This window comes from Tursiops truncatus, chromosome 20 (genome assembly GCF_011762595.2).
Source record: "Tursiops truncatus isolate mTurTru1 chromosome 20, mTurTru1.mat.Y, whole genome shotgun sequence".
NCBI classification, from domain to species: Eukaryota; Metazoa; Chordata; class Mammalia; order Artiodactyla; family Delphinidae; genus Tursiops; species Tursiops truncatus.
This window is the reverse complement of record NC_047053.1, coordinates 51,037,935-51,064,933: the sequence shown is the minus strand read 5'-3', so window position 1 is coordinate 51,064,933 and position 26,999 is coordinate 51,037,935. Positions and strand designations below refer to the sequence as shown.

The following is a 26,999-nucleotide window of genomic DNA, read 5'->3' as shown; positions in this document are numbered from 1 at the left end:
AAAAGAAATAGGTCAATTTTTAATAATATATTTTTATTTAACCCAACATAAAATAATATCATTTAAAATACAGTCAACATAAAATCAAGATATTTTCCCTTTTTGTTTTCAAACCAAGTCTTTGAAAGCTGGCGTGTACTTGAATAGCTGCAGCACATTCCAGTCCAGACTAGGCACATTCCGGGTGCTCAGCAGCTGCATGTGGTCCTGGGCTGCGGTACCGTTCGGTGCTGCTCCAGACCACCACCGCCAGTCTCAGAGACGGGTTTGAGTTACAACCTGTGTCTACCCCAGGCCACTCTGTTTGTCCTTAACCTCTTTCTAGCCTTAGGCCTTATCTCTGGGATTAGAGTGAAAAATAAACTGAGGCCCCAGGGTGGGGGAAGCACACATGTGGCTCAGAGGTGGGCCCAGCCAAGGCAGCACAGAGAAGCAATGAATGGCCCAAGCTTTGGAGGCGTGTGGATTGGGGTTCAAATCCCAGCTCTTCTGTTTCCTAGCTCAGCCCCCTTGGGAGATATACCTTACCTCTCTGAGCCTCAGTTTCCTTATCTGTAAAATGGAGACCATGGTATCACTTCTGTCTTCCAGTCATTGTGAAGATTTACGATTAATACAAATTGCCTGGCACATAGTAAGTGCACAGCACGTGATATTAATAGAAACAGAAGCCTTCCCTTTATACATAGGGCGATGCATGCGCTCCTTTAAAAGAGACCCAGATGCATTTTTGGAGGGACAGAGCTGGCTCAGGAGCCTGCTGACACCCTGCCCCTGTCTCTTGCAGAGCCACCCCTCAGTGACGACCTGCAGCCTTCCTCAGCTGTGTCCAGCCCCACCCAGCCAGGTCCCGTCTTGTACATGCCGTCTGCTGCCGGAGACTCGGTGCCCGTGAGCCCTTCCAGCCCGCATGCCCCTGACCTCAGCGCTGTACGTGCCTGTCCAGGGGGTGGGGTGGGTACCATGCCTGCCCAGAGCCAACGCCTGCCTCTCGTGCCCTGTGCTTGGGGAGGAGGCCTCTGCCCAAGGGTGCTGCCCTTTCTGCCCCAGGGTTCTTCTCTCTGTCAAAAGCTGATAGTGGCTGGAGTGGTGTCCCCAGAGACCTGCGATCAGCCTGGGTAGGGCTGATCACAGGTAGTAGAAGGGACAAAGCCTGTCTGCCCCCCAACACACAGCTTCCACATGGGGTTCTGGGTCCTGGGTGGTGGTTGCTGCCCCCTGGCCAGTTAAAAAGGAACTCAGCCCCTTGATGAAGGGTCTCCCTCCCACGCAGGGACGGAGAATGGGCCGTGCCGCAGCCTGCATTTTGCCCACCAGCCTACTCTCTGCCTTCTCTGCAGCTCCTCTGTAGAAACAGCAGCCTCGGCAGCCCATCTAACCTCTGTGGCTCCCCACCGGGCTCCATCAGGAAGCCCCCGAATCTGGAAGGCATTGTCTTCCCTGGGGAGTCCGGCCTCGCCCCTGGCAGTTATAAGAAGGCTCCTGGCTTCGAGAGGGAAGACCAGGTGGGAGCTGAGTACCTGAAAACTTTGAAATGCCAGGTAAGAGATGAGGGGGCAGCCCAGTGAGGTTAGCATGGGCTAACCTTCTGCATGCGGCAAGAGAAGACCTGGAGGGTTGTCCTGGCCCAGCTATGGGGAGTGTGGCTGGGAGATAGGAAGCCCCTGTTCCCAGCCTCTTCAAGACTGAGCAGAGCGGGTGAGGCCATCCCATTTTACAGATGAAAACAGGCAGGTTAGCGGCTGAGCACCTCACCCAGTGTCAGAGCCAGTTAATAGAGGGGAAAGGGTTACTATTCCGTCTTCTGACCCCACGTCCGGACTTTGCCCTGCCCTGTGCTGCCTTGATGGGGCAGCAGGGCCTTGGGGAGCAGGACAAGGGGTGTGGAACTGGCTTATCTGTGACTTGGAGTCACAGGGAGGAGAGGAGCAGCTCCCCGGGTTCCCAGGGTAGGGAAGGAGGGTGCGTGTGTGTGAAGGGGGACTGTACAACAGGTGTCTGGTGCCTCCTTCCCCCTCAGTGAGCCATGGCAAGTTGATGCTTAGGAGGACTCATGGGCTCAGGGTCCCTCCCTAGCACCACATTCATCTCCTGCTCCCTGACTTTTCTCTCAGGCCAAGTTAAAACCCCACTCACTAGAGCCCAGGAGTCAAGAGCAGCCTCTGCTTCAGCCCAAACAGGTAAAGAGCCCTCAGCCCCCTTTCTCCCCTTCTGGAACCTGCTGTGGACAGGACAGGCCCAGAACCCCAGGAGGCTTCTTCGGGGAGCACGGGGCACTGCTTTCTCTACAAACTGAGGGCAGGATTAAGGCGGGGCCTCAGCCCCAAATTCAGAGAGGGTGGGAGTCAGGCCCTTGAGCCCCTCATCTCCGGACTCACTCATTAGCCAGTTAAAAAAAATATTAAACATCTGTCCTTGCACTGAACTTGCTTCTCCCTTCCCCTACTGCAGAACTTTAGGGATGAGTAGGCCCTGCAGCCTCCAAGCCACACCTGTCCAACTCCAGCCTCCCAACAAGGTGTTGAGGGCAACCAGGCGAGAGCTGGGATGCACCCTTCCCTTCTGCCCTAGCCAGCCCCTGCCTCCAGCCCCCATCCGTGGGCAGCCATCCCACTATGTCGCTTCTTCACTCTCTCGTTGCAGGATATGCTGGGCATCCTCCCTGTGGGCAGCCCCCTGACCTCAAGCATCTCTTCTAGTATCACCTCCAGCCTCGCAGCTACTCCCCCTAGCCCCGCCGGCACCAGCAGTGTTCCTGGCATGAATGCAAATGCTCTGCCCTTCTACCCCACCAGCGACACGGTAGAGTCGGTCATAGGTAATTGGGCCATTTCTGTTGCTAAGTCTAGGAGCAGGTCTGGAGTCGGAGATACTAGGACTCTGGAGTGAGACTCAAACCAGCATACTGGTCACTTTAGACATCTGTCTTGGGAGAGTCAGAGGGTGGGCATTCTGAGCCCTTTGACCTAAATGGAACATGAGCCCAAGGTGTAGGGCCAAGACTAGCCTTTATAGCCAATTAGCCCTCCAGTTTGCTCTTCTGTGCAGATTAGAAAGAGATGCCTCTTCCCATGGGTCTGTGCAGTCTCATTCCATGACATACGTCATTCAACCCCAGCTAGGTATCCTTGTGAAAAACCTGCACAGCTGTCCTTAGAGTTCCTGGTCATCAGAAGCCACTGCCCTTCTCTTCCAGCAGTCATTTATGGGTGCCACTTTGTGCTAGGTCCTACTGCAGGCACTGGGGTGACAGAGATGAAGACATGCTGTTCCTGCCCTCCCAGTCCAGTTCCTCGGAGCGCAGTGGACACTTGTTGGGCAACTACTGTACACTAGCCACTGAGGGTCCAGAGACCTGCCTGCCCTCAGTGAGCTCAGGGGTGAGACATACAAGCTGTAACGTCAGGGGACAAGACCTCTGTCAGCTGGATTAGAACTCATTTCCCCCGGGTGTATCGAAGAAGGCTTCTGAAAGGAGAGCCATCTGAGCGGGACTTGGCTAGGGGATCGGTGTTGGCAGAGGGGCAGCCCAGGCACAAGCAGAGGCTTGAGCGGGCGCAGCTCCAGTGGGACTGAGCTCGAAGATGAGGCAGGGACAGGAGTAGAGGCAGTAAAGGGCAGGTGGGCCCAGGAGGTGAGGCCTGGAACCTCGGGACTGTGTGGGCCCTCGGGAGGCTGGGAGGCTCACACTCCAGTCACTCTGTCTCTAGAGTCTGCCCTGGATGACCTGGACCTGAACGAGTTTGGGGTAGCTGCCCTAGAGAAGACTTTCGATAACAGCACGGTGCCCCACCCAGGCAGCATCACAATCGGTACTGGGCATGGGTGGGCAGGATGGCTTGGGAGGGCCCCTGGGGTCCAGCCTGGCCCGGGGGTGGGCAGACGAGCCACGCCCTGCTCAGTGTGGCCCCGCGTGGCTTGCCCGGCCCTCACTCGGCCACGCCCCTCACTCGGCCACGCTCCTGGGCCTCTCTTGCAGGCGGCAGTTTGCTGCAGAGCTCCGCACCCGTGAACATCCCTGGCTCCTTGAGCAGCTCTGCTTCCTTCCACTCAGCATCCCCGTCCCCTCCTGTCAGCCTCTCCTCGCATTTCCTGCAGCAGCCCCAGGGCCACCTGAGCCAGTCAGAAAACACATTTTTGGGGACGTCAGCATCACATGGATCTTTGGGTAAGAGGGGGTATGGCTCTCTAAGGCCTGGGGCAGGAATCTGGGCTTTTGGAAAGTGCCTTTGGCCGTTTTGTCCACGGCTAGAGGCAGTGCAGAGTGGAGGTTAGAGTAGGGGCTCTGGGCACGGAGGCAAGTCAGGCCCCGGTTCCACGAGTCTCTGAGGTGTGTGAACCTGGACAAGTGGCTCCGCCTCCTGTCTTAGTTTCCTCTGTGAAATGGGTATGATGGCAGCACCCACCTCGTGTGGTGGTTGTGAGGCTTAAAGGAAATAACATGAGTGAAGTGCTAGGCCCCGGGCCAGTGCACGGTGAGAAGTGTGGCCTCAGAGTTGCCAGGGTCTAGGTCTGCTCTCCGTGCCAGTGTGGCGGCTCTGCCTAGTCACCCAGAGCTCCTCGGGGCCAAGGGAGAGGTCTGAACAGGCTCGGCCGTGGCGCGGGGCGGCCTCCCTGTCCAGCAGAAACACCAAGCGGACCCAGCTGTAGCTCCAAAGGCTGTTGGCTGAACCCAGCGTTAGAACTGTGTGGACCAGGGGCTCTGGAGGGCACGTCAGAGCAGAGGGTCCAGAAGCGTGGGTGGAGACCTGCGTGTGTGCGTGGGGCCAGTGCGAACGTCTGCTGAAGTAACAGACGTAAAGCAGCAGACGCCCAACCTGCTGCCTCTCATTCAGCAGCAGCTGCTACTCTTACTTCCCCCTCCCCCAGCAGCTGTTCAAGGAGACCAGAAACACCCTCCCTGAGGGTGCTGGCCATCCTGGTCACACTGAGCCTGAGCCTCTGAGCTGCCCTTTGACATTCTGAGCAGCTTTGGGTCCTTCCCTCATGTCTCTGAAGATGAGTGCAGCACCTTCACCGCTGGTGGCGATGCTGCCGGCTCAGGTGCTTGCTGTTACGTTTGTCGGCTTGCCCGTATTCTGGAGGTATCTTGACTGCAGCCCTATTACTGGCCACGCATTCCTTCCTTCTGTACATAGTTACGGATACAAGGTGAGCTCAGCAGTCTCTGCTGGCGTGGAGCCACGGTCTCTCGGGAGAGGCAGAGGCGCCCAGGCATTACATCATACTTAGAGACCAGCACTATTGTGTGGAGGCAACAGGCTGGGTGCTGCGATTCAGAATAATAGAGGGACCTAACCTGGGTGGGGCTCCCCGAGGAAGTGGCGCCTCTCCACGAGCAGAAATGCCACCCGGGCGGGAGGAGAAGCACAGGTGGAGCTTGCTCCTGGCCAGGGCTGCCTCAGCAGGGATCCCAAGTTCTCGCCTCCAGGACAGGGCTGAGAGCCTCACATCTCCATACAGGATGACGTTGGTCATGTAGGTGCACTTGTGTTGCTTGGAGGACAGACTCTCTTAAATCCGTTTGGTTCCAGAACATCCTGGCTGGATTAGTGGGAAAGGGAGCAAGAAAGAAGTCATTAGAATGATATGTGTGGGCAGAATGAGGCCAGAGGTGGATATGAGTCTCCCTCAGAAGACAGGGGCCGTCCTGGGGGCCACAGAGCAGGGGCACGTGGTGTTAGTTAAACATCTGCTGAATGAGTGGGTGAAGGGGGCGGTGGATGAGCACACAGCTTAGCTGTTTGCAAAGAGTAGGCCTTTGGAGCCAGACGCCCTGGCTGTGTCCTGGCTCTACCATGTAACTGTTTTTGTGATTCCTGGCACCATGTTTCATGTCCGTTTCCTCACTGTAAACAAGGGGGATGGACCAAGGGCTCCCTGTGCTCTTCCGGCTCCAGCTCTGCCATCATCTGAGGCTCTTGACCCAAGTCTTTTTTCCTGAATCTCCTCCTGGGCCTCACATCAGGGTGCAAGAAGGCGCCCCTTTCTCTAGGCTGAAAGTGAAGTTGGGCTTGCAAATTGCCACACTCCCAGACTGCTCTCCCTACAGCACTTCCCAAGTCCCCTGAATCACCTCGTGAGGCAAGTGATGGGAGCCCCACTTTACAGACGGGGATGCTGAGACTCGGAAGTTAAATAGCAGCTGATGAGTAACAGGTGGCGCCTGCGCATCCCTGTGAAATTCCCCAGCCTGACATTGCTGGAGCCTTGCACAGCCAGCCCCTGGAGGCCCCCAGGCAGGGCTGGACAGGGCGGGGGGCCAGGCCCAAGCCCAAAGCTCTTCGGAGCTCTGATGTTCCTCCCCTTCCTGGGGCAGGTCTGAATGGGATGAATAGCAGCATCTGGGAGCATTTTGCCTCTGGAAGCTTCTCCCCGGGCACTTCCCCTGCCTTCCTGTCAGGGCCTGGGGCTGCCGAGCTGGCCCGGCTTCGGCAAGAGCTAGATGAAGCCAACGGCACCATCAAGCAGTGGGAGGAGTCCTGGAAGCAGGCAAGACAGGTACTGGCCCCGCCCACCCGCCTTTCCCGGGGCCTGTGGCATCTAGCCCAAGCCCGTCTTACACAGAGTGGGCACAGGGGCTGGGGGAGGCCAGGGGTCCTGGGGAACAGAGCAGAAACTCCGTTTGGCTTATTCTCTCCCCCTGTGGAAAAACTTGCCTTGCCGGTCAGGACCCTGGGGTGGCTGGTATCCCAGGCCTGGAATTCCCTCTGTGAGCTGCTTATTTGGTCTGGGCCCATAGCACTGCTTGCTTCTGCCCAGAAGCCCTGACTCTCCAGGGCTCTAGCTCCAGGGTTCTAGGTTCTGAGATGGGCCTTATGTCCAGCCACAGCATGGCTGCCCCTGGAGGTGCTGGCCAGCTCTGCCTGGTGCTCCCCTGCTGTGCTGGGCTCAGCCCCTTTCCCTGCCCACAGAGGGTCTCTTGCAGGTCCTGAAAGCTCTCCTCTCTGCAGGCAGCATCAGCCCTCCTCCCTGCCCCACTTCCCAGACACCTGACCCAGCTCCCCCGCAGGCCCCACAGCCACAGTGGCCCACAGGGGCTCCCAGAGATGCACTCTCGGGGTGGGGGGCAAGGGCAGGGGGGCCATCATGACAAGGTGCTGCGTGTTGGGCCCATAGGCTTGTGATGCCTGGAAGAAGGAGGCAGAGGAGGCCGGGGAGCGGGCCAGCGCGGCAGGCGCTGAGTGCGAGCTGGCCCGGGAGCAGCGAGATGCACTGGAGGTGCAGGTGAAGAAACTACAGGAGGAGCTGGAGCGGCTGCACTCGGCCCCCGACCCGCAGGCCCTGCCCACCTTCCCCGACCTGGAAGCCCTCTCACTCTCCACCCTCTACTCTCTCCAGAAGCAGCTGCGGGCTCACTTGGAGCAAGTGGACAAGGTCAGCTTAGGAGGTTGGGGAGCACAGGGTGGGGAGGTACAGTGGGCTCAGCCAGTGCTTGGACTCGGATGGGTCCCTGCTGCTCCAGGGATGGCCACCCTCCTAAGAGCCTCTGTCCCCGCTGAGCTCACACAAAATGCCAGCCTGCTGGAGAGGAGCTCGGAATAGAAAGTCACTCACTGGGGAGGTGGGAAACCTGGAGGTAGATGGGCACCAGGGCCCACCCCTGGCACTTTCGAGGGCAGGCACTGAGCTGAGCTGCATTAGTACGCCTGGGCCCTAAGTTTCTCTTCCTGTGAGCTCTGCACACGCCAGCAGACATTCCAGAATGGTTAGTCCCCAGGGCTCCTGTCTGCATTCCTCGGTGCCCTTCTGGGTCCCCAGGGGAGTGCGGCACAGTGGGAAGAGTATACTTCCCTTCGTTGGGCAGCCGTGTCACCTCGGGCCCGTCACTACCCTCTCCAGACCCCACAGTTCTCACTGGGGACCTAGGGTCATTATAAGGTCAAACGAGACAAGAGGCAGAAGCCTTTGTGCGAGGGAAAGCCTGTCCGGCTGGAGCTGTAGAGCGGCCCTGGCCCTCCCCACTCCCCCACGCACAGCTCCGACTCAGCCCCACTCGGCCTTGCAGTTGAAAGCAGAGATGAGGCGCCTTGAGGTGATCAGCCAGCCCCTTGACCCTGCCCTCCTCCTTATCAGCTGGGGCCTGTAAGCACACTGTCGAGTTTCTTCATCCCAAGGGGCTACAGTGAGAGTTGGGGGAGCTCTTTGTCCGACATGGGGCTGGGCCGGTGACCGTGATGTCCCTTTCCCCACAGGCCGTGTTCCACATGCAGTCGGTGAAATGCCTTAAGTGTCAGGAGCAGAACCGAGCGGTGCTGCCGTGCCAACACGCCGTGCTGTGTGAGCTCTGTGCCGAGGGCAGTGAGTGCCCCGTCTGCCAGCCAGGCCGGGCCCACGCCCTCCAGTCGTGACCCTGCAGGCCTGGCCCCGGCCTGGCTCAGATCTTCTCCCCTAGGACTTTTTAAAGTATATATATGTATGTATGTATGTATGTATGTATGTATGTATGTATATGATTATGTATACATTTCTGTATGTGTGTAGGTGTGCGTGGGCGGCCAGTGTGTGAACAGTGTCTGTGTGTATATCTATACGTGGATATAGACACACACTTTAAACAGACTCACCAAGCACTTTTTAAGAGAAAAAACTATTTTGCAGTCCTCCCTCTGCCCGCTCCCTACCTTTCCCACTGCAGAGACAGAGGCCCCTCTTCTCCCACCAGCCTTTTGGCAGGGAATCTGTTTCAGCCTCTTTTTTTATGTAGGAACTAACTATTTTTAACTTCTTCCTGGGGCCTGAGCAGGGAAGGGTGGAAAGCTAGAAGGGGCCAAGGGGAGGGGACAAGCCTTCAGGGCAGGCCCTGTTCACCCCACTTCCCCAGGCCAGGGCGAGAGCCAGGGGTGTGGAGGACCTGGGCCCAGACCTGGTTCCCAGCTGTGAGGCTTGAGCGCAGGGGATCCAAGCCCGCCGAGCTCTAGGGTTACCAAGCGCGTGTTTAGTCCAGGCTGGCGGGCCAAAGCCGTGGGGCCAGCCCCACTCCCAACCCTGGGCCCTTGCAGCTCCTCGAGGGGCAAAGCCCAGGCCTTTTACCCCTCAGGTACCTGAGGCCGGGGGTGTACCCCAGTCCTCCCCCCACCCCCGGGCTCCTAGAGCAGCCTCCCTGGCCCCAGGGCGACCTACCAGGCTGGCACTGCCCTCTCCATCACCCCCCAGCTGCCCTCAGCTGTCTCCCCTCTGCACAGCCCTCCGTGCTGTCCACCCCTCCCTCTGGCAGCTAGCAGGGCAATAGGTGGGGAGGAGCTGCGGACTGTGAGGACCAAGGTGGGGCTCAGGCCCCGCCCTCCTCCCCAGGAGGGGCTCCGTATGCATTCCTTGGTGCTCTCTGAGTGCAGCTGACGTCCTGCCCGTTTGGAGCAGACGCCTGTGTGCATGTGTGTGCGTGCCTGTCCGATGTATATTGTGTCTTAGCTTCCATTTTTAAAATTGTTCTGTACAGAGAGATGCAGCAGGGGGTGGGAGGGCAGAGTGGGCAGAGGGAAGCCACCCCACTCCCAGTACTGGGGGTCTGGGGTGGGAGCAAGAGGGCTGCAAAGGGTCTGGCCCGGCCCAGGCGCCCCCTTGGGCTCAGCACGAAAGGGCTTTCAACGAATTAAGTGAAAACTTTTTTACAAAAACGCAAAAATCAAAGCTCCAAACGTATTGGAAATAAAATATGAACTTGCGGTGGTAGCTTGTTTATGTCGGGGTGAGGGACAGTTGGGCCCTAAAGGAGGGCCTCTGCCAACCCAACCCAGGAGGGAGTTGGGCCCTAAAGGAGGGCCTCAGCCAGCCCAGCCCAGGTTTCAGCCATGGGAAAGGCTCGTGCCTGACCCCTGAGGTGTGGCTAGATAGCTGAAGAGGCCTTGAGGCACTCTGGGCCCATCCAGGCCCAAAGGCTGCTCCAGGCTCCTAGACAGAGCTTGAGTGTTCTGACGCAGGCCTGCTGGGGTTGATGGGATGGGGACCATTAGCCCTGGACCCAGAGACCTCCCAGGCCCTAGGGCTCTTCAGAGCTCTATCGTCAGATGCAACTGGTATACTTAATGTTTTCCAAAAGACAACAAGGCCCCTACTAGCTTCTCAGAGGAACAGACAGTACCTGCTCATAAAAGCATCGAGGGCCTGCCCCCTGAGGGAGACTTTCAGCCACCTCCCCTCCCCTGCTCTTAGCTGGCCTGTTAGGTGGGTGGGAAAACACACACCTTGTGGGCTTTCTGTATGGGTCTCAGAGGAGCAGCGCTGAAAGAAGCCTTCGACATGGTCTTATCTGACCTCCCCCCACTCATCATACCTGTGCAGGCTCAGAGAGGTTAGGTGACTCAACCACAGTCACACTGGAATGAGAAGTGAGCCTCAGGCTCTGACTCCCAGCATATGGGCCACTCCCCCAGGCAGGTCTGGGGCCCCATTCCTCTAAGCCCTGCTGTTCAGAGCAGCCCCTCGGCCTCAGCCTGCACCCCTGGGAGGCCCCCCCCCACTCATGGGGTTCCCCCATGAGTGCCAGGCTCCTGTGTTGGGCAGTGGCGACAGAACCTGATACGTCTGGTGGTGTTTGGTTCGAAGCTTTTGCTGCTGCGTCAGTTACCTCCACACCTACCCCGCTGCTCTGTAACGGGGAGTGAGCGGTGGGCTGGGGCCCAGAGTCAGGGGCAGCCCAGGCTCTCCTGAGGGCTGAGGAGGGGTTTGTGATGGCTTGGCTGTAACCTAGGCCCCGCTGCAGGCCAACAGTATGTTTAGTAAGAGGACGATGTATTGTTAATTTTTTTATTTTTGCTAAGAAAATTTCTAGGTACTGTCCCAAGGAGGAGCGGTCCTCAGCAGACACAGATAGCCAAACTGTGCCAGCCCCACTGCCCACCAGTTCTCACCCCTTCAGAGCCAGAGGTCCCTGGCTCTAGGCTCCTTAGCCTGGGTGCTGGCAGCTCCCGCAGGAGAGGACCCAGGCTCCCTTCATTATGGCTGCTGAAGAATAGGGCCCAAGGCACCTGGCCCCCCACTTCAGTGGCTGGAACAGGCCTGCCAGGAGAGGAAGGGCTGAGCCCCTCCTCTGCCAGAGCAGCTTTTCCCTACGAGGGGAGCAGGGGTAAGGGGTGCAGACAGCTGTCTCCGCTCCCCCAGGGGCTGGACTTGGCAGAGAATGCTGAGGCTGGGGCTGAGGGGAGGAAGGAGGGGGTATAAATACTGCGAATGGGGCCCCCATCACTGTGGGCCCCGGCTCTGGCAGCGGGACCCCGCACACTGGGGCTCCCCCGACCTGCAGGGCCCTCCTGGAGTGTTAGGCCAGGTGGGAGGGCTGCGCTGTGGTGGGGGGAACACAGGCCTCCCAGGGACCCAAGCCCCGCTACTGCCGCCCTGGCCACGGGGCGTGCTGGGAGGCCTGCTTGGCTCGCTGCCGCCGCAGCCGCACAAACACCTGGGCCTCGCGGTCCCCCTTCCGGCTCTCTAACAGCTGCAGGATTGGATCCCCTGCAAAGAGAGGCATTTGGGGGTCAGACTCGGGGAGTGGCAGGGGCTGCAGCACTGCCCCATTCTCCAGAAATTAGCCATGGGCCCACACCAGCCAAGCTCGCAAGACAGCCTGACAGATGAGGCAGGAAACGCATTTGCCACGCCTGGGCAGCGGGGCGCACCTGCGGCGCGAGAGGCTGACGTGCCTCAGGTGGCGACTCTTCCTTTCCATACAAGAACCTTGGGCCAGTCCACCAATTCGTGCCTCAGTTTACTCATTCGGAGAGTAGCGATAACACCTGACTCACTGAGTGGTTGTAAGGACTGAGGGTTAACATATGTCCAGTGCTTAGAACTGACCCATGGTGAGCGCTCAAACACAAGACCTAGCCCTCTTATCAAGCTTGGGGACTGCCCTGCAAGAACGTGCCCCCTGGGCACAGAAATGGGCCCTCTCCCCAGGCAAACTTGTTGGTGACCTTATCCCACCAGAGAGAGTCGCACACACTTGGCCTAACTTAACCTTCACTGGTCCTTGACCAGGCGCGAGATCTCAGCAACACAAGCCCCCAGGCTGGCTCCACAGGCTTCCACCTCCAAGGAGGCTTTCCTCTGACCCCAACTCGGCCTCTGGGGGCCCCTGAGCCTTTCACGGCTGCCCCTCCCCTGTATCCCCAGTGCTGGGCCAGGGCCCACACTCACAGGGCTCAGGCCTACCGTTGGGTGCAGGGTAGGTGAGGGGCAGGCGGGTCTGAGGCACGTCGCCGGGCTCCACAGTCCCCGTCAGGCCCGGCACCGAGCACAGCGGCAGGAAGGCCTCCCCTTCAAGGTCATCAGCCCCCAGCGTGTCGTGATCCAGCACCGTGAGCAGAAGGCACGCCCCATCCTTCTGGCACGGCTCAGCAGGCACCAGGCTGGGCGGGGGGCAGAGCCGGGCTCAGCTGCCTGCCCCACGTGCTGCCGTGGCCACACAGCCCCCGACGCGGGCTCGCCCAGACGCGTGGGATTAGGGTTGAGAGCTCTGAGCCTGGTGTACCTTGGGCCACACGCCATGGTGCCTGCTCTGACTGTGGGCCGATGTTTTAAACCAGGGGCCCCTGTGTACCCAGGCCCACCTGACTGGTGGAACAGAGGACCTCAGGGGCAGCACCCTTCCCTGAAAGCAAGCCTCTAACACTGGACTCAGACTGGGAGAGTCTCCCCAGCAGCCTCACTCCACCTGTAGGGGAGCAGGTTTGAGGCCTGCGCCAGCAAACACTTGTCCCAAGTGCTCCCTCCCTGGGACTCAAACCCAGTCCTCTGAGGGGAGCCCCTCGGCCCGCCTCAGCTGGGAGGAGCAGGCCTGAGGCGGGTCCAGGGCTAGTGGGACCACTCACAATTCAAAGGTCTCATCAAACAGTGGGTGAAGTTCCTTCTTGTGCTTTTGGCTCTCTCGGGGGGCCAGCTCAGGGAACTCGTGCCTGGGCTCCAAGGTCAGCTGGACAAAGGGGTCGCTGGAGCCTGGCAAGTGGCCGGGGAGGGGACGTTGGCCGAGGATATCCCAGCCCCGCCGCCGGTGCCCACGCCAGCAGCTGTGCCCCGCTCAGCAGCACTGCCCCCTCCTGGTAATCCAGCAGAAATGCACCCAGTGCTCAGGCTGGACGAGCAGAGCCCCCGGGAACTCGGGGGACCAGAGTGGGGACACGGAGAGTGGCTGGGGCAGCCTCCACTCACCATTGGAGTCCAGGGGCAGCAGGCTGGAGGCGCTGAGCAGCTCCACGCGCAGTTTCTGCTCGGAGGCGCGGTAGGAGGCCTTGACTGTGACGGCCCCGAGCTCCTCGTAGGTGGTCTCTGCCTGGGGGCGGGGCGCAGGGGCAGCGTCAGCAGGGGCTGAGCGGGCGAGGCGGGGCTCCAGGCGCGCAGGGAGCGCGGCGGAGGAGGGAGACTCACCTGCTGCTGGATGCGGCTGCAAAAGTACTTCTGGATGAGTTCCCGGCTGGAGGCCGCCTGCAGCTCCAGGTCCCTCTGCAGAGCCTGGGGATGGGGCACAGCTGAGGAGTCACTTGAACTGTCACACAGTCGCAGCCCAGTGCTGCCCTTCAGAAGCTTGCAGCCAACGGGAGACGACAACGTGAAGTGGAAAGCACTGGGCGCTGGGGGACCACAGGCAGGGTTGCCCTGGCAACAGCCAGAGGCACCGACAGGGTGGGCTCCACAGGTGTGTCTCAAAGCCGCCCCCGCCCCAACCGTGTTTAGAAGAACTTCACACGTGGAGGGGTTTTTTGTTGGTTTGGTGGGGGGGGGGGGGCGTTTGTTTGGTTTTGGTTTTTGCTGTGCCACGAAGCATGTAGGATCTTAGTTCCCGGACCAGGGATGGAACCTGCTCCCCCTGCATTGGAAGCGCGGAGTCTTAACCACTGGACCGCCAGGGAGGCGCCGTCAATTATGTTTTTTTAAAGGGGCCCACATTTTCATTTTGTGCTGGGCCCTGTAAATCACGTAGCTGGTCCTGGACACAGGTGAGCACAGGAAGGCAGGCTCCCCACACCAACAGCTAACCAAAAGGCCCCTACCTGGAAGGTGGCCGTGTGCAGCGCCTCGGGCGGCAGGCCACAGCCCTCTGCGTAGAAGCAGACCTCCAGGTTCTAGGGGGCGAGACATCAGAGGTGACCCCCAGGCACTCTCCCACCAGGGATTTTATTGTTGTCACTGGTATTATTACCTGTAGTGCGATCTTCAGCCTGCTAGAAGCCAGAGGGCAGCTCCGCTGGGAAGCGGCCACCTCCGCCAGCACCGTGAGCGTGTGGGTCCACAGCAAGGTCAGAAGGCTGGGGTGCCGTGCAGAGGGATGCCGGACACAGGACAGGAGGACAGAGGAGGAGGAAGCGGAGATGCTCTTGAGAAAGAAGAGGCCTCGTGGGACCCAGGCCCACCCCCGTTCGCCAGTGCCTCCCACCCCCACCCTCCACCTGCCTCACTGGTGGGACTGGGGCCCAGGCTGCAGGCAGGGGAGGGAGGGAGGGCTGGTCTGCTGAGGGAAGGAGGGCAGGGGGCGGGGCAGACAGGCCTAGTCCTATCCAACATGTCTCGGAAGCTAGTGAAGGATCCTTCTCACTAGGATTAACAAACCCCAACCAAAAAAGGAGCAGAAGGGTGGTCCCCCAATGACAGAATCATGAGTCAAGATGGGAGTGACCAAAATGAATAGGATCTCAGCACACAGCATGGGTAAGCATGTACTACCTGCGGCGAGAAAAAAATAGCAACCAAGCCACAGTCCATCCTAATAACAACTGAAATAACTGAAATTTCACTTGTCAAAGTAGAGTCAGGCAGATAAGCACAAAAAATGTGTAATTAAGAACGGGGGTGGGGCGCTTCCACGGTGGCGCAGTGGTTAAGAATCCACCTGCCAATGCAGGACATGGGTTCGAGCCCTGGTCCGGGAAGATACCACATGCCACGGAGCAACTAAGCCTGTGCGCCATAACTACTGAGCCTGTGCTCTAGAGCCCACGAGCCACAACTACTGAGCCCTTGTGCTGCAACTACTGAAGCCCGTGCACCTAGAGCCTGTGCTCTGCTCGGAGGCGCGGTAGGAGGCCTTGACTGCTCTAGAGCCCACGAGCCACAACTACTGAGCCCTTGTGCTGCAACTACTGAAGCCCTCGCACCACGACGAAGAGTAGCCCCCGCTTGCCGCCACTAGAGAAAGCCCGCGTGCAGCAACGAATACCCAACACAACCATAAATAAATAAATTTAAAAAAAAAAGAATGGGGGTGCAGGAGACTTCCCTGGTGGTGCAGTGGTTAAGAATCCGCCTGCCAATGCAGGGGACACGTGTTCAATCCCTGGTCCGGGAAGATCCCACATGCCACGGAGCAACTAAGCCCGTGCATCACAACTACCAGGCCCACACGCCGCAACTACTGAAGCCCGCATGCCGAGAGCCTGTGCTCTGTAACAAAGAAACCACTGCAATGAAAAACCCGCACACTGCAATGAAGAGTAGCCCCCGCTTGCCGCAACTAGAGAAAGCCTGTGCGCAGCAACGGAGACCCAACTCAGCCAAAGATAAATTAAAAAAAAAAAAAAATGAATGGGGGGATGGGACTTCCCTGGTGGTCCAGGTCCAGTGGGTAGGACTCCGTGCTCCCAGTGCAGGGGGCCCAGGTTCGATCCCTGGTTGGGGAACTAAGATCCCTCACGTGTGCTGCAGCCAAGAGTCCGCATGCCACAACTAAGAAGTTCACATACCGCAACTAAGAAGCCCGCATGCTGCAATGAAGACCTGGCACAGCCAAGATAAATAAATAAATAAATAAGTAAATAAAAATAAATATTTAAAAAAATGAAAGAATGGAGGAGGTCTAGGGATTTCCCTGGTGGTCCAGTGGTTAAGACTCCACGCTTCCACTGCAAGGGGGCGTGGGTTCGATCCCTGGTTGGGGAACCAAGATCCTGTAAGCTGTGCAGTGTGGCCAAAAAAAAAAGAAAAAAAGAATGGGGGAGGTCTAAAAATTTTTTAAAGTTTAGAAAAAAATTGGGTGGTCCATACTAAAAGTAGTTAATTTGGGGACTTCCCCCCTGGTGATGCAGTGCTTAAGAATCTGCCTGCCAATGCAGGGGACATGGGTTCGAGCCCTGGTCCAGGAAGATCCCACATGCCACAGAGCAACTAAGCCCTCGTGCCACAATGACTGAAGCCCGGCGCCTAGAGCCCATGCTCCGCAACAAGAGAAGCCACTGCAGTGAGAAGCCCGCGCACCGCAATGAAGAGTAGCCCCCGCTCGCCGCAACTAGAGAAAGCCTACGCACAGCAACGAAGATCCAATGCAGCCAAAAATAAATTAAATAAATTAATAAAAAAAAAAAAGTAGTTAATTTAGTCCCCATACTTAAGTGTTCATTATGCACAGACACTGTTCTAAATGTTCTGAGGCAGTGAGTGGTACGTTAAGCCCCTGTCTTAGTAGACATTAAACTCTATTTTGTGTGAAGATTAGAGCTGAACTAATGGCATTCTCGGGCCTAGGAAATAAAGAAGGTGGGCTCCTGAAGCCCCGCTGCCCCACCAGGAGCAGAACTCTGGGGGCCAGCAGCCCCATGTGGAGGACGTGTCATCATCACCGTCACCGTCGTCACAGCAGCTCAGTCATCAACCACTTCCTTTGCTGCAGGCACTGCTCTCAGCACTTCACATGACTCATTTAGTCCTCAGTAGAGGCCAGAACTATGACCATCTGCACAGAAAACTTGAGTAATCTGCTCAAGGCCACCCACCAAGCAGCAGTGAAACTGGAGTATGAATCCAGGTCGTCCAGAGCCCATGCCCTTGACCTCTACCCACGGCTGCCCAGTGTGCTGGGCCCTGTTTTGAGAGAGACCCTAACGAGAAGTTCCCCTGGAACACCAGCTGCCTGTAATGTTAGGGAGGGCAGAGCTGCAGCCTCCCGAAGACGCAGCCCAGGGCTAAGGGAGAAAGGACAGACAGGTTTCAGCTCAGCCTAAGGTGAAATGGATAGCATTGTGCGGCCATGAGCGCCCTGACCCTTGGAGCAAGCGTTTAAGAGAGTCTGGTTGCATCCTCCCCTGAGGATGGATGCTGAGGCCGGGAAGGAGGGGCGGGTGGGAGGAGAGGTGGAGGTGATGGGGCGCCACAGGGCAGGCGGCTGCTGCAGACCTGTTGAAGTTCTCCTGCACCAAGTTGGTGTTCATGTAGCAGAGCTCCACCTCCAGGAACTTCATCAGGGGCAGAACGGCCTGGGGAGGGGAGGCAGCACATCTGGTTCTGGCCCATTCTGGTCCCACCCCCATGCCTTTGCCCTGGCCCGGAGAGGAAACGGGGCTAGGAGCTTTCCTGCGCATCTGTGGAATGTGTGCAGAGCCAGCCCCTGACCACAGTCGGCTCCAGCCACACTGGAGACAGTATAGCCTTTTCTATAGCCCTGAACCTGCCAGACCTGGTCCTGCCTCAGGGCCTTTGCCCATGCTGTTCTCTCCCATAGAAATCCTCGCGGCTCCTTCTCTTCCTTCCTTTAGGTCTTGACTCAGCTGTCACCCTCCAAGTAAGGCCTCCTCTGGCCACTATCTAAAAACACAGTCCTCTGACCCTTTCCATTCCCTTGTGTGCTTTATTTTTCTCTTGAGGGGTTATCATTAACTAACATATGATATGTGTGTGTATACATATATATATGTTTACACACACACGCATATATGTATAGTTCTAATAACAGCCGTAGCTATAGTTATCTACTTAGCTCTTTTTTCACCTCCTCTACTAGAATGAAAACTCTAGGAAGGCAGGGATTTTTGTCACACTGTTCATTGATATATATCCCCAGTGCCTAAATCAATACCTGGGACAAAGTGGGTGCTTAAATAGTTGATGAATTAATGAGTAGCATGCTCCCAAGCAAGCACAGGTGTAATTATTATCCCCGCTGACAGATGACGAGCCTGAGGTCAGCTGACCTATATAAATAGAACAGCTCTGCTAGCAGGCAGCTAAGAAGGAGTCATGCCCGGGGCTGTTTGGCTGCAAGGTCTAAAGCCTCCCCCACTGCAGCTCCCACATTGACTGTCAGTGCTGGGATAGCCGGTGGAATGACCCAACCCCACCCTCTTAGCATCTAAGGGGGAAACCGAGGCCAGGAGGGAACATTTCTTGCCCAAGTCTGGGGGACTTATCTCTGACACCCCATGGCCTTCAGCCCCTTGCCCACCCTAAGCCCCTTTGCAATCCCTGACCCACATTGCTGGCAAAGGTCAGCACGCAGGGAGGGCCACTCACATCCTCAGGCAGGACGGATTCCTTGAGGCCCACGAGTTTCTGGATGTGCTTGGCAATGCCCACCTCCAGCTGGAGACACAAAACGGTAGGAGGGAGGCCAGGGTGTGAGTCGGGGGTCAGGAGAGGTTGCTTGGGACCTGAGTTTAGGTTCAGGAAGGGAAGGGGGCTGGACATTGGCCCAAGTCCTGCTGGAGGGTACTTCAGGCTGAGGATGGGTGGGGTGGGGTCACTGTGGGTCAAACAAATTACCTGCTCGGCCAAGGTGCGGACGCCAGTGCGGATCTCATGGCCCAGCCCAGCCAGGGCGCCCTGCAGCTGGGCATGCAGCGTGTTCTGCAGCTGCCCCTGCTCCAGCACGGCCCCTACCCGCTGCTCCAGCGCCTCCCATGCCAGCTGGGTGGGCAGCTTTCCGATCACCAGCCGCAGCTGCTCCATGTCGTTCACCACCACGCACAGCTGCAGGCGAGCGTGGGCACGGGGATGCCGAGCTTCCTGAATGGTGCCAGGACTGGCAGGCTCCACCCCTACCCCGGCCCAGCCTCAGCCCGCAGCTCTGGCCCTTACCATGTTGGCTGCCTGGCCCTGGTCCTTCTGGCCGGCAGAGAGCTCACGGGCCCGGGCCTTTATAAGGCTGCAGTACACCAGGGCCAGCCGACAGGTGTCCTGGGGTGAGGAGGGCGTGATCAATGGGGGTGGGGAGTGCCGAGGAGAGGCAGATGCGGGGGGCGGGGGGGGGGGGAGGCAAAGGAATTTCAGTGACTTGGGGGATTTAGGACATAGGCTTTTGGAGGCTGCTAGGATGAGAACTGGGGAGAAATCGTGGGGTGGGAACGAGGCTGCACCTCCACAAACTTGACGGTGATCATGAAGGCCTCCTCTGGGTCAGGCCAGTCCAGCTGCTGGGCAGTGTGGCTGATCTGGGCAAAGCAGGTGGACAGGTCCACAGCCGATGTGCTGTGCTTGGTCAGTTCACCCAGGGGCACCAGCTAGGAGACGGGGGAGTGTGTAGAAAGGAGGGCTCAAGGCTGGCCAAATCCATGCTCTCCCTCCCCCCTTGCACTTGCAAGCATCCAGGGCTCCTAGAGCCACAGCAAGCCCAGAGCTGGGCCGGGGGCTGCAAGGCGAACAAGCAGGGCTCTGCCCAGACCCCCCAGGCCAAGTCCCCCCCACCCAATATAACAGGAGGCAGGGTTTTGCACTCAGCTGGCCTCGAGAGCACCGCTCAAAGCTGGTTAACCGCTTCCGCACGTGCCACACGGTTGGCAGAGCTGCAAGCCACACCCCGAAATGTGGGACTCTGCCCCTAGTCCAGGCCCCAACCCCACCTCGTCCATCTGCACAGCGCGCTGCACCCGCTCCAGGGCCACGCTGTACGTCTTCTGCAGCCAGGAGGGGACGGCCGGCTGGAACCAGTGGTGGAAGCCTTCCAGGGCCAGGACGCCATCCCTGGGGAGAGCCAGGGTCAGCCTGGGGAAAGCCGGGGCCATTGCGGGCTTCGGGCCCTCCTCTCCCTGCAGCCAGTCTGCTGCCCACCTCTCCGAGAGGACCGGGCCCAGCTGGTAGAGCTCCTTCAGGCTGATGTAGAGCTGGAACAGACTTTCGCCCATCTCCGGGGTCACGGCACCGCTCACCACAGCAATGTGGTCCTGCACCCTCTTGGCCACCTGCGAAGGGAAGGCGTGGTGGGCGGAGCTCCAGAGCCAGGGCAGAGGGCGTGGGTGGGTGGGGCGGGCGGTGGGTGGGGCTCACCAGCCATTGCAGCTCCAGGAAAGCCATGGAGAAGAGGTCGATCTTGAGGACACTGGAGGAAAGGCAGCAGGTGTGACCTGGCGGCACACAGCGGGGTCCCTCTGGTCCCCATTCTGAGCCCCTGCTGCACTGCCTCCCGGCCCGGCCGCCTGCTCACTTATGGAAGATCTTGCTCCAGGTGCGCTGGCACTGGTGCAGGTCGCCAATGATGTCTTGTACCAGGTTCAGTAAGGCCTTGCCCTCCTCCAGCATGCCCTGGCAGGGGCAGAGGTGAGCCAGGCAGGGCTCTGAGGGGCAAGCATCCTGTCCCACCACCCACCTCCTCACCCGAGCCCCCTCACCTGCACCATGGGCTGATGGTGCTGCTGCTTCAGGTGGAACCATTCAGTGGTGCCAGTCTGTGGGCAGAGAGACAGTGAGCAGGGAGGGCTGCTGGGCCCAGGCACTGCACCTACAGGGTGGGCACCATACCTGCAGTGCCTCGGTCACCAGGCGGGGCAGGGGGCCTCTTTCGGGGCACAGTTCTCCAAAGGCTTTCATCTTGCACATCTGTACCAGGACCCTGTGGGGAGAGAGAGCCGTGTGCAAGATGCCCGTTGCCCCGTAGCCCCCACTCATTCCGCCGGCAGGCTTCCCCACCCCAGAGGTGCCCCAGCTGTTCCCCGTCCCCGACTCCACTGAAGCGGGGGGGTAACCACTGACCTGAGGAGAGACTGCAGCCGGGCTGGGGAGTCGGAGACGGAGAGGGGGAAGACAGAGCGGAACCTCCGGATGAGGGAGAGGCCATAGGCCAGCAGGGAGCTGAATGAGGCGGCCAGCTCCTCCAGCTGCAGGGCCAGGACGGTGCTGTGAGGCGGGGGCTGCTTCATGGGGCCCGGGGAGCCGCTCCCTGAGCCCTGCCTGCCCAACACCCCTCGCCCCGCCCCAGCCCACCTGCTCTGCCTTGAGCCGGCCCTGGATCCACTGGTACTCGATGCTGGTGATGGGGTACAGGAGGCAGCTGCTGGGGAACTCCAGGCTCTGGTAGAGACGGCTGTAGGCCAGCCACTGCCTGCGGCAGACAGGAAGCCCTCAGCCTGGCCAAGTGGGGCACGTTCCTTCCCACAGCTCACCTGGCCTGGCCTGGAGGGGGTGGGGGTGGGGTAGGGGCAGGTGGCGCGGCGTTATCCCCACCCCACCCCCACCCCAAAGCCTCCTGGGGATCCCCATCGACCCGCAGAGGCTGAAAACCTGTGGCTGAAGGTAACCCACAGAATTGCTTTTGTTCCCATTAGTGCTTTTCAAACATGTAAATGAATTGTCCATCTCTTAAATTAGAATATTTGTGATTTTAAAATTCAGGACTTCTTGCTTCTTTTGAGAAATCAGATTTGGAGACTCGAGCCTTCAAGTACATGTAAAACTTCAGCTAGAGCATCCCTTCAGAGAGTCGAGGGGAGACTTCACAGAGGTGACCGAACTGAGACAAGAGGGAGGGCGAAGGAGGCTGGGGCAGAAGAGCAGCCCAGGGACAGGCCTCTGCCAGGCGGGGATACAGCGCCGCACTCCCTGCTGAGGCCCTGCAGGCAAGTGAGGCCCTCACCCTCCGTGCCTGCTCCAGTCTCCAGCCTCACCTGCATTCCCCACAGCCATCCAGGAATACACACCTGCCCCTGGTCCTAGAAGCTGCCCTTCTCCGCCAGCCTCCTTCTGACCCCCTACTGAATGCCAGTGTCAGCTCCCACTCTCAGTCCTCCTCCTGGCAGCACCCGGGCTGTGCCCCTACTCCTCTCGTGCATGGAAAAATCTACAAACTCCTGTGTGTCCTTCCTGGCATTCCCGTAATCTAAAAAGGCTCAGGGGAGGTGACAGGCCCTCAACACGGATCCAGGAGCATCAGCGCACAGATCTGTTCAATGGCCCTGGGGTCTGGGCCCGGGGTGGCAAACTCAACTGCCCAGAAGGACTCAGGTGGTGTCAGGGGACGAAGCGCCCAGATGGCAACTGTGATGGATGGGGGAGGGCACGCTACTCTGCTCTGACCACCTGCAGCCCAGCAAAGCGACAGCCCTGCAATTCCAGCACGAAGCTTTCACGGGAAACTGGTGATGTGAATCTGCACAGCAAACCTCCAGAGTTTTAAAAGTCAGCAACTGACTCAAAACTTAAAATACAATTTGGGCCCCAAACAGAAATCTCCTGAGGGTTAGACTTCGGGCTGTCAGCCTGCAGGAGGGCACGCAGGGAGGGAGCGGGTGGTGTGGCGCAGACGGCCCTCGGGCACTCGGGCTCGGAAGGGCACTCACGCCATGGACTGGTGGAAGTCGGACAGGTCCTTCTGCGTGGAGTGGAGGAAGAGGACGGTGGCAGCCTGGGGGCTCAGCAACCCATTCCAGGAGGTGCTGCCCGCCTGAGGGGACAGGTGGAGGGTGTCAGGACCTGACACGCAGACCCTGGCCCTGCCCACCCCTGGGAGGGCAGTACCTGGTGCTGGGTGACCTCGTGGGACACGAGCTGCTGCAGCAGGTGGAGATGCACTCTGTAGCTGGGCTGTGAGCGGCTGGCCATGGTGGCTCTCTGCAGGGGGGCCGGCACGGCCGTGAGCAGAGGACCCCACGCCCAGTGCACCCCTCCTCCCCACCCAGCCGGGCCACCTACCCGCTTGTGAATGAACTGGAACTGGAGGTGACACTGACCACGGTCCGGGTAGGTCTCCGTGCAAGGCTCTAGAGGGTACCACTGATCCTCCCGGCAGCGCAGATCCTGGCAGGCCGGGCGGGCAGGGGATGCCCACACCTGTGAGCCGCAGGAGCCTCACCCGGTCGGGGTCAGGGGAGGTGATGGGAGGCAGACCCCAGGCTCCGCTTGGTGCAGACCTGGAATCCCTCCCTTGATCCCCTCGTCACCCCCTCTCTGCCTCTCTCCCGGGAACCTTTCCCCACTCCACTCACCTGTAGTCTCAGAACCACGTTCCCCAGAAAGTCATCCTGGCCTTTGTCCTTCCGGACCTCCTTAAAGATCCTGTTCCAGGCAGGGTGCCGTGAGGGAGAGGGACTAGGAGCCTGACCGGGTCAGGCTGGAATCTGCTCCCTACCTGCAGCCACCCAACAACCAGTATGCATGTGGAGGCAGGGCAGCAGGAGCCCCGACTCCTTCCCCGGGAAACCCACGGCCCTCACCTTCGCAGCCCGTGCAGATCTGTGAGCTCCCCGAGCTTCTGTCTGACGGACTCCACGGTGTCCATGTCCCTGGTGGGGCAGAGGTCTGAGCAGGAGGCGGAGAGGGTGTCCTGGGAGCCCCCAACCCCTTTCTGCCACCCTCACCTCCAGGCCCCCTTCTCTTCCCAACCCCTACATGGCGGGGGGGGGGGACATGCTCCTCACCACATGTCCAGACGAAAGCTGGCATTGCTTATGTCCTCAAACTCCCTGTAGTGAGAAAAGAGCATGGCTGAGGGTCTTGGAGGGATAGACCCCTGGCCAGGCCACAGGCTCCCTCAGCCCCGAGCCTGCCCCCCAAAACTGCCACCCAGTATCACCCACTGCCAAGTCTTAGTCCCTCCCTGCAAACCCTCCTCCCCTCCCAACGGCATCTCTCTCTCCTTTAAAGTAAGGCTTCAGGCTACGCCCCAGATCAACCCAGATGTGCCTGACCCTCCGCCGCCCACCAGCACGTGGCATTTAAGCCACTGCTGTGTCCTGCTTGGCCTCCTGTCAGTCTTGCTGCCTCGGGAGCAGGCTCCTCCTCCAGTCAAACCAAGCTCCTCCCCCGAGCCAGGAAGTGCTGCTGGCCCAGAGCGGGTAGGAACGGGGGCAGGGCCACGTACAGGATGAAGGTCTCGTCCCAGGCGGGGTTGAGTGTCTGGGTGATGACCTGGGTGCGGTGGATCTGCTCGTCCGGGATGGTGTGCCTCACCACGGCCTTCTGCCGCCACTGGAGTCCAGGGCTGTCCCCCGGCACACCCACCCCCTGCTCGATGCCCAGCAGGCAGTAGGGGTCACTGAACCCTGGGGAGGAAGGGGAGGGGTGTTGGCTAGGCTCCCAGGGAGAGTCCTTAACGCCCCCCTACCCCTCTCCATCCCAGGCTCCAAGGACAAGGGGCCAGCAGCACCAAAGTGAGCCCCAGGGGATGTTTGGGAGATGGGAACTTGCATCACAAGCTCTGGGACAGGCTGTGATGGGGAGAGGAAGGAGCCAGGAAGGCCCTCAGGGCCCCCCATGGCCTACTCACCACTGACATCCTTGCCCAGAATGCCCTTGGCTTGTTTCACCGTGGCCTTCAGACAGAATATTGGTTTCTGGAGCGACAAGTGGTGGGGCCTGAGTCCCAGAGGGAGCTGGGCTTCCCAGCCCCCGTGTTTGCTCAGGACAGCCCTGGCAGGCTTACCTCGAGCTCCTGGACCTGCCGCAGCATCTGCTCGTGCTCCTGGGGCTCCATACGGAAGGCCTGGTGGTGTAGGAGTGTGGGAAGCTTGGGGCACGGGGTGGGAGTGGGGGGACACGGCCAGGCTGCAGGGAGGCAGGTGGAGTGGGGGCTGGCCTCACCTCCTGCAGGTATCGCAGCAGCTCAGCGGACTCCCCGACATGGGTGGGCTCGGGCTGACCCAGGCGGTACAGGACCGTGTAGAGAGCTTCCTCGTAGAGCAGGGCCCGCTGAGACACAGCAGGGTCACCTTGGGAACCCCCGTCCACCCACCACAAGGTCTGAGCCCCACCAGCCACCCCTGGCACTCACGGCACATGCCCAAGGTGGGGACCAGGCGTCCACACGCGCAGCGGAGGGGAGGGGGTTGAGACCCAGCCTCGGCCAGCAGCCTAGGGGGGTGTCTGGGAGGATGCAGGGCTGCTTCCCAGCACCCCTCTGCGCCCCGGAAACACTCCGATTCTTACCTCCTCAGGGGACAAGTGGTGGGATGTTGGCTCGATCTGGGGAGCGAGGTGGAAAGACAAGGTGTCCCAGAGGCCTGGACCAGGGCTCGGACGCGGGAACGGCTCCTCACAGAGCAGGCCCAGCCCGAGGGCTGAGGGGGCCCCAGCACCTGGCCTCCAGCCCCACCAGTGCCGCACACCTGTTCCCACAGCAGGGCTCCCGGGGGTCCGGCACCCGGGCCACCTTCCTCATCCCCTGGCCCGCCGTGGCTCGGGTCCATTGGCGCTCAGCCGTGCCAGCTCAGCTGCGCCAGCAGGCACCCGTGGCCTCAACCTCCCCCAACCTCCCTTCCTTCCCCAGAGGAAACAGCGCTGCTTATCGGGCGGCTCCGCTCCGCACCCCGGCGGCGGAAGTGAGGCCCAGCAGCAGAGGTGGGAGACTGGGGGCTCATGCCAAGCAGGCCTGGGGGCTGCTCAGCTGGCCCCCGAAGGCCCAGCCCCTAGCGGACACTCCCTGCCTAGTGGAGCGGGTGTCTTTGGGACTGGAGGAGCAGCGGATGGCTGGGGTTGGGGCGCGAGAGGGAGGGGCCACCGAAAGGCTCAGATCCCAGACCTGAGGCCCAGGCTGGCCCAGAGAACACATGGCAGACCCTCTTCTGCAGACCCCAAAGGCTCTGCCAGAGGCTGGGGTGGGCAGGAGAGGGGCACACATCCTCAGCCGCAGCCCACAAGAGGGGGGACCCCGCACCCAGAGGGGGCAGAGCCCCACCCAGGCCTGCTCTTCTCCCCACTGAGGTCCCTCCTACCTCCTGAGCCCTGTGGGGCAGGACCTCCGGCAGATCTCTGACTCTACGGCGGCGTCTTATCTTGATGGCCTGGCGCAAAAGGGGAGGGCGCCGCTGGGTCTGCGAGAAGAGCGTCGCCATGGTGGCCAGCCCTGCCCTTCCCCTCCGCCTGTGGTGCCGCTGCCTCGGGTGAAGATAGGGAAGCCACAGGGTTATGCAAAGAGCCCAGGGCTGCCACCCGGTGCCAGGGGAAAGGGAAGGAAGGGCAGGTCACGGGAGGGTCAGGTCGGGGTTTCACCACCTTGGGGTTGGGGGGCCACGGCTCCCAGGCCCCTGCACCTTCCTTCCTCCCTCCCACTGGCTGGGTTCCTGGGAGGAACTCAGCTGGGCTGGAGGCAGAGGTAGACCAGGTGGGCGGGTCCGCCCCACCCCCCCTTCCCACAGGGGCCCTGGGGAGGGTCCAGCGCCGTGGGCAGCGGGCATGAGGGCAGGGGGCAGCGGGCCTGCTGCATGCAGGTGACGGGGGACGCTCCCCTGGCCGGTGGGGTTCTCAACCTCAGGTCTCCCTGAACCGGCCGCAGACCTGGAGTAGGGGTGGGCAGGGCACAGGGTGGAGGCTCCGGAGAGGCACCTCCCCAGCCGTCAGCCAACCGCTCAGCCTGCTCTGCTCCCCAGGTGACATTCCACCGAGGTGACAGGGCCAGGCTGCGCGGGGCAGGGATAGCCCCACGGCCCTGGCCCCCATAAGGATGGTCGGGCGGCTGCTCCCTTCAAACGCCCTTGTAGGGGCCTCAGCCAACCCGAGGAGCTGCTGGGCGGGGCTGCAGAAGGAACAGGCTGGCGAGGCTACTGCCTAGCCTCTCCTGACAGGGCGACTTGGCCCAGAAGGGACAGGAAAATGGACGCTTCGGTGCTGGGCTGAGCTCCACCACAGGGTCCCAGGGCTGCCCTCCAGGCCAGGGTCCAGGGGGTGCAGGCCTGGGCATGGACGGTGGCCGTTTCCCACCCGCCCCGGCCCCAGGGTTCACAAGGAGGGTGGCACCAGAGCCCGCGCTGCAGGGGCCAGTCTTGAAGGGCTGGCCTTCACTGACGTGCCCTCTAACCCCCACGAGGCAAGGTGGTGAGCACAGCAGCCAGGGACGCAGGAACTCCGGTCCAGCCCGGCCCCTCCTGCCAACGCCTCCCACCCAGAGCAGCTGCTGGGCTGTGCCAGGCCCCAGGGGACTCAGCGGGTGGGCACAGTTGCTGAGCAACTGCCACAGAATGGACACAGGAGAGGCCTTAGCATCCTGGGCCCAAATAGGCCAAGAGAACAAGGGACTCTCACACGGGAGGGAACACTGCCTCCCCCGGCCCCAAGCAGCCAGATGGCTCTCCTTCCCAAGAGCCTCGTCACCACACGCAGCGCCG

The 26,999-nt window shown here is 60.1% G+C and overlaps 2 protein-coding genes across 19 annotated transcripts in view; one reads left to right on the top strand and one right to left on the bottom strand.

The window, feature by feature from the left end:
• Positions 1 to 9,665, top strand: part of UNK (unk zinc finger) — a 33,864-nt gene extending 24,199 nt beyond the window's left edge. For 6 of the 8 annotated variants that reach the window (XM_033846679.2, XM_033846677.2, XM_073798263.1 and 3 more), the window contains 9 exons: positions 788 to 930; positions 1,341 to 1,541; positions 2,115 to 2,180; positions 2,644 to 2,818; positions 3,711 to 3,812; positions 3,980 to 4,168; positions 6,320 to 6,501; positions 7,120 to 7,377; positions 8,196 to 9,665. In XM_033846679.2, coding sequence (XP_033702570.1) covers positions 788 to 930; positions 1,341 to 1,541; positions 2,115 to 2,180; positions 2,644 to 2,818; positions 3,711 to 3,812; positions 3,980 to 4,168; positions 6,320 to 6,501; positions 7,120 to 7,377; positions 8,196 to 8,351 — 1,472 coding nt within the window. In that variant the 3' untranslated portion in view covers positions 8,352 to 9,665. The remainder of the gene's footprint in view (positions 1 to 787; positions 931 to 1,340; positions 1,542 to 2,114; positions 2,181 to 2,643; positions 2,819 to 3,710; positions 3,813 to 3,979; positions 4,169 to 6,319; positions 6,502 to 7,119; positions 7,378 to 8,195) is intronic. The other 2 variants (XM_073798264.1, XM_033846678.2) reach the window with 2 other exon arrangements.
• Positions 13 to 26,164, bottom strand: UNC13D (unc-13 homolog D). 11 transcript variants are annotated; one of them, XM_073798253.1, is made up of 33 exons: positions 25,891 to 26,162; positions 25,611 to 25,773; positions 24,826 to 24,861; positions 24,481 to 24,588; positions 24,323 to 24,406; positions 24,167 to 24,233; positions 23,762 to 23,942; positions 23,319 to 23,363; positions 23,115 to 23,183; positions 22,887 to 22,956; positions 22,594 to 22,731; positions 22,420 to 22,512; positions 22,242 to 22,345; positions 20,890 to 21,007; positions 20,659 to 20,783; positions 20,428 to 20,518; positions 20,298 to 20,354; positions 20,114 to 20,211; positions 19,957 to 20,008; positions 19,741 to 19,871; positions 19,533 to 19,653; positions 19,050 to 19,193; positions 18,772 to 18,870; positions 18,457 to 18,663; positions 18,208 to 18,276; positions 17,095 to 17,174; positions 14,132 to 14,237; positions 13,983 to 14,054; positions 13,360 to 13,443; positions 13,144 to 13,264; positions 12,807 to 12,930; positions 12,148 to 12,344; positions 13 to 5,544 (listed from the first exon to the last, which is right to left on the bottom strand). In XM_073798253.1, the coding sequence occupies exons 1-33, from the start codon at positions 26,070 to 26,072 to the stop codon at positions 5,402 to 5,404; spliced, it is 3,579 nt and encodes a 1,192-aa protein (XP_073654354.1). In that variant the 5' UTR covers positions 26,073 to 26,162; the 3' UTR covers positions 13 to 5,401. The 11 variants fall into 11 exon arrangements, with proteins under 11 accessions (XP_073654354.1, XP_073654356.1, XP_073654355.1 ...); XM_073798255.1 differs by having other exon boundaries at positions 22,594 to 22,698; XM_073798254.1 differs by having other exon boundaries at positions 24,323 to 24,382.
• Positions 26,165 to 26,999: the final 835 nt, after the last annotated feature.

Excerpts from the sequence above, each read along its gene's own strand:
- UNC13D (XM_073798253.1), bottom strand. The coding sequence starts at position 26,072 with ATGCCCGCTGCCCACGGCGCTGGACCCTCCCCAGGGCCCCTGTGGGAA. Across the intron at positions 12,931-13,143 it reads GCTGCCCCTGGACTCCAATG|GCTCCAGCGACCCCTTTGTC; the intron begins GTGAGTGGAGGC and ends GCCACTTGCCAG. Across the intron at positions 5,545-12,147 it reads CACCTACCCTGCACCCAACG|CCAGGATGTTCTGGAACCAA; the intron begins GTAGGCCTGAGC and ends CCACTAATCCAG.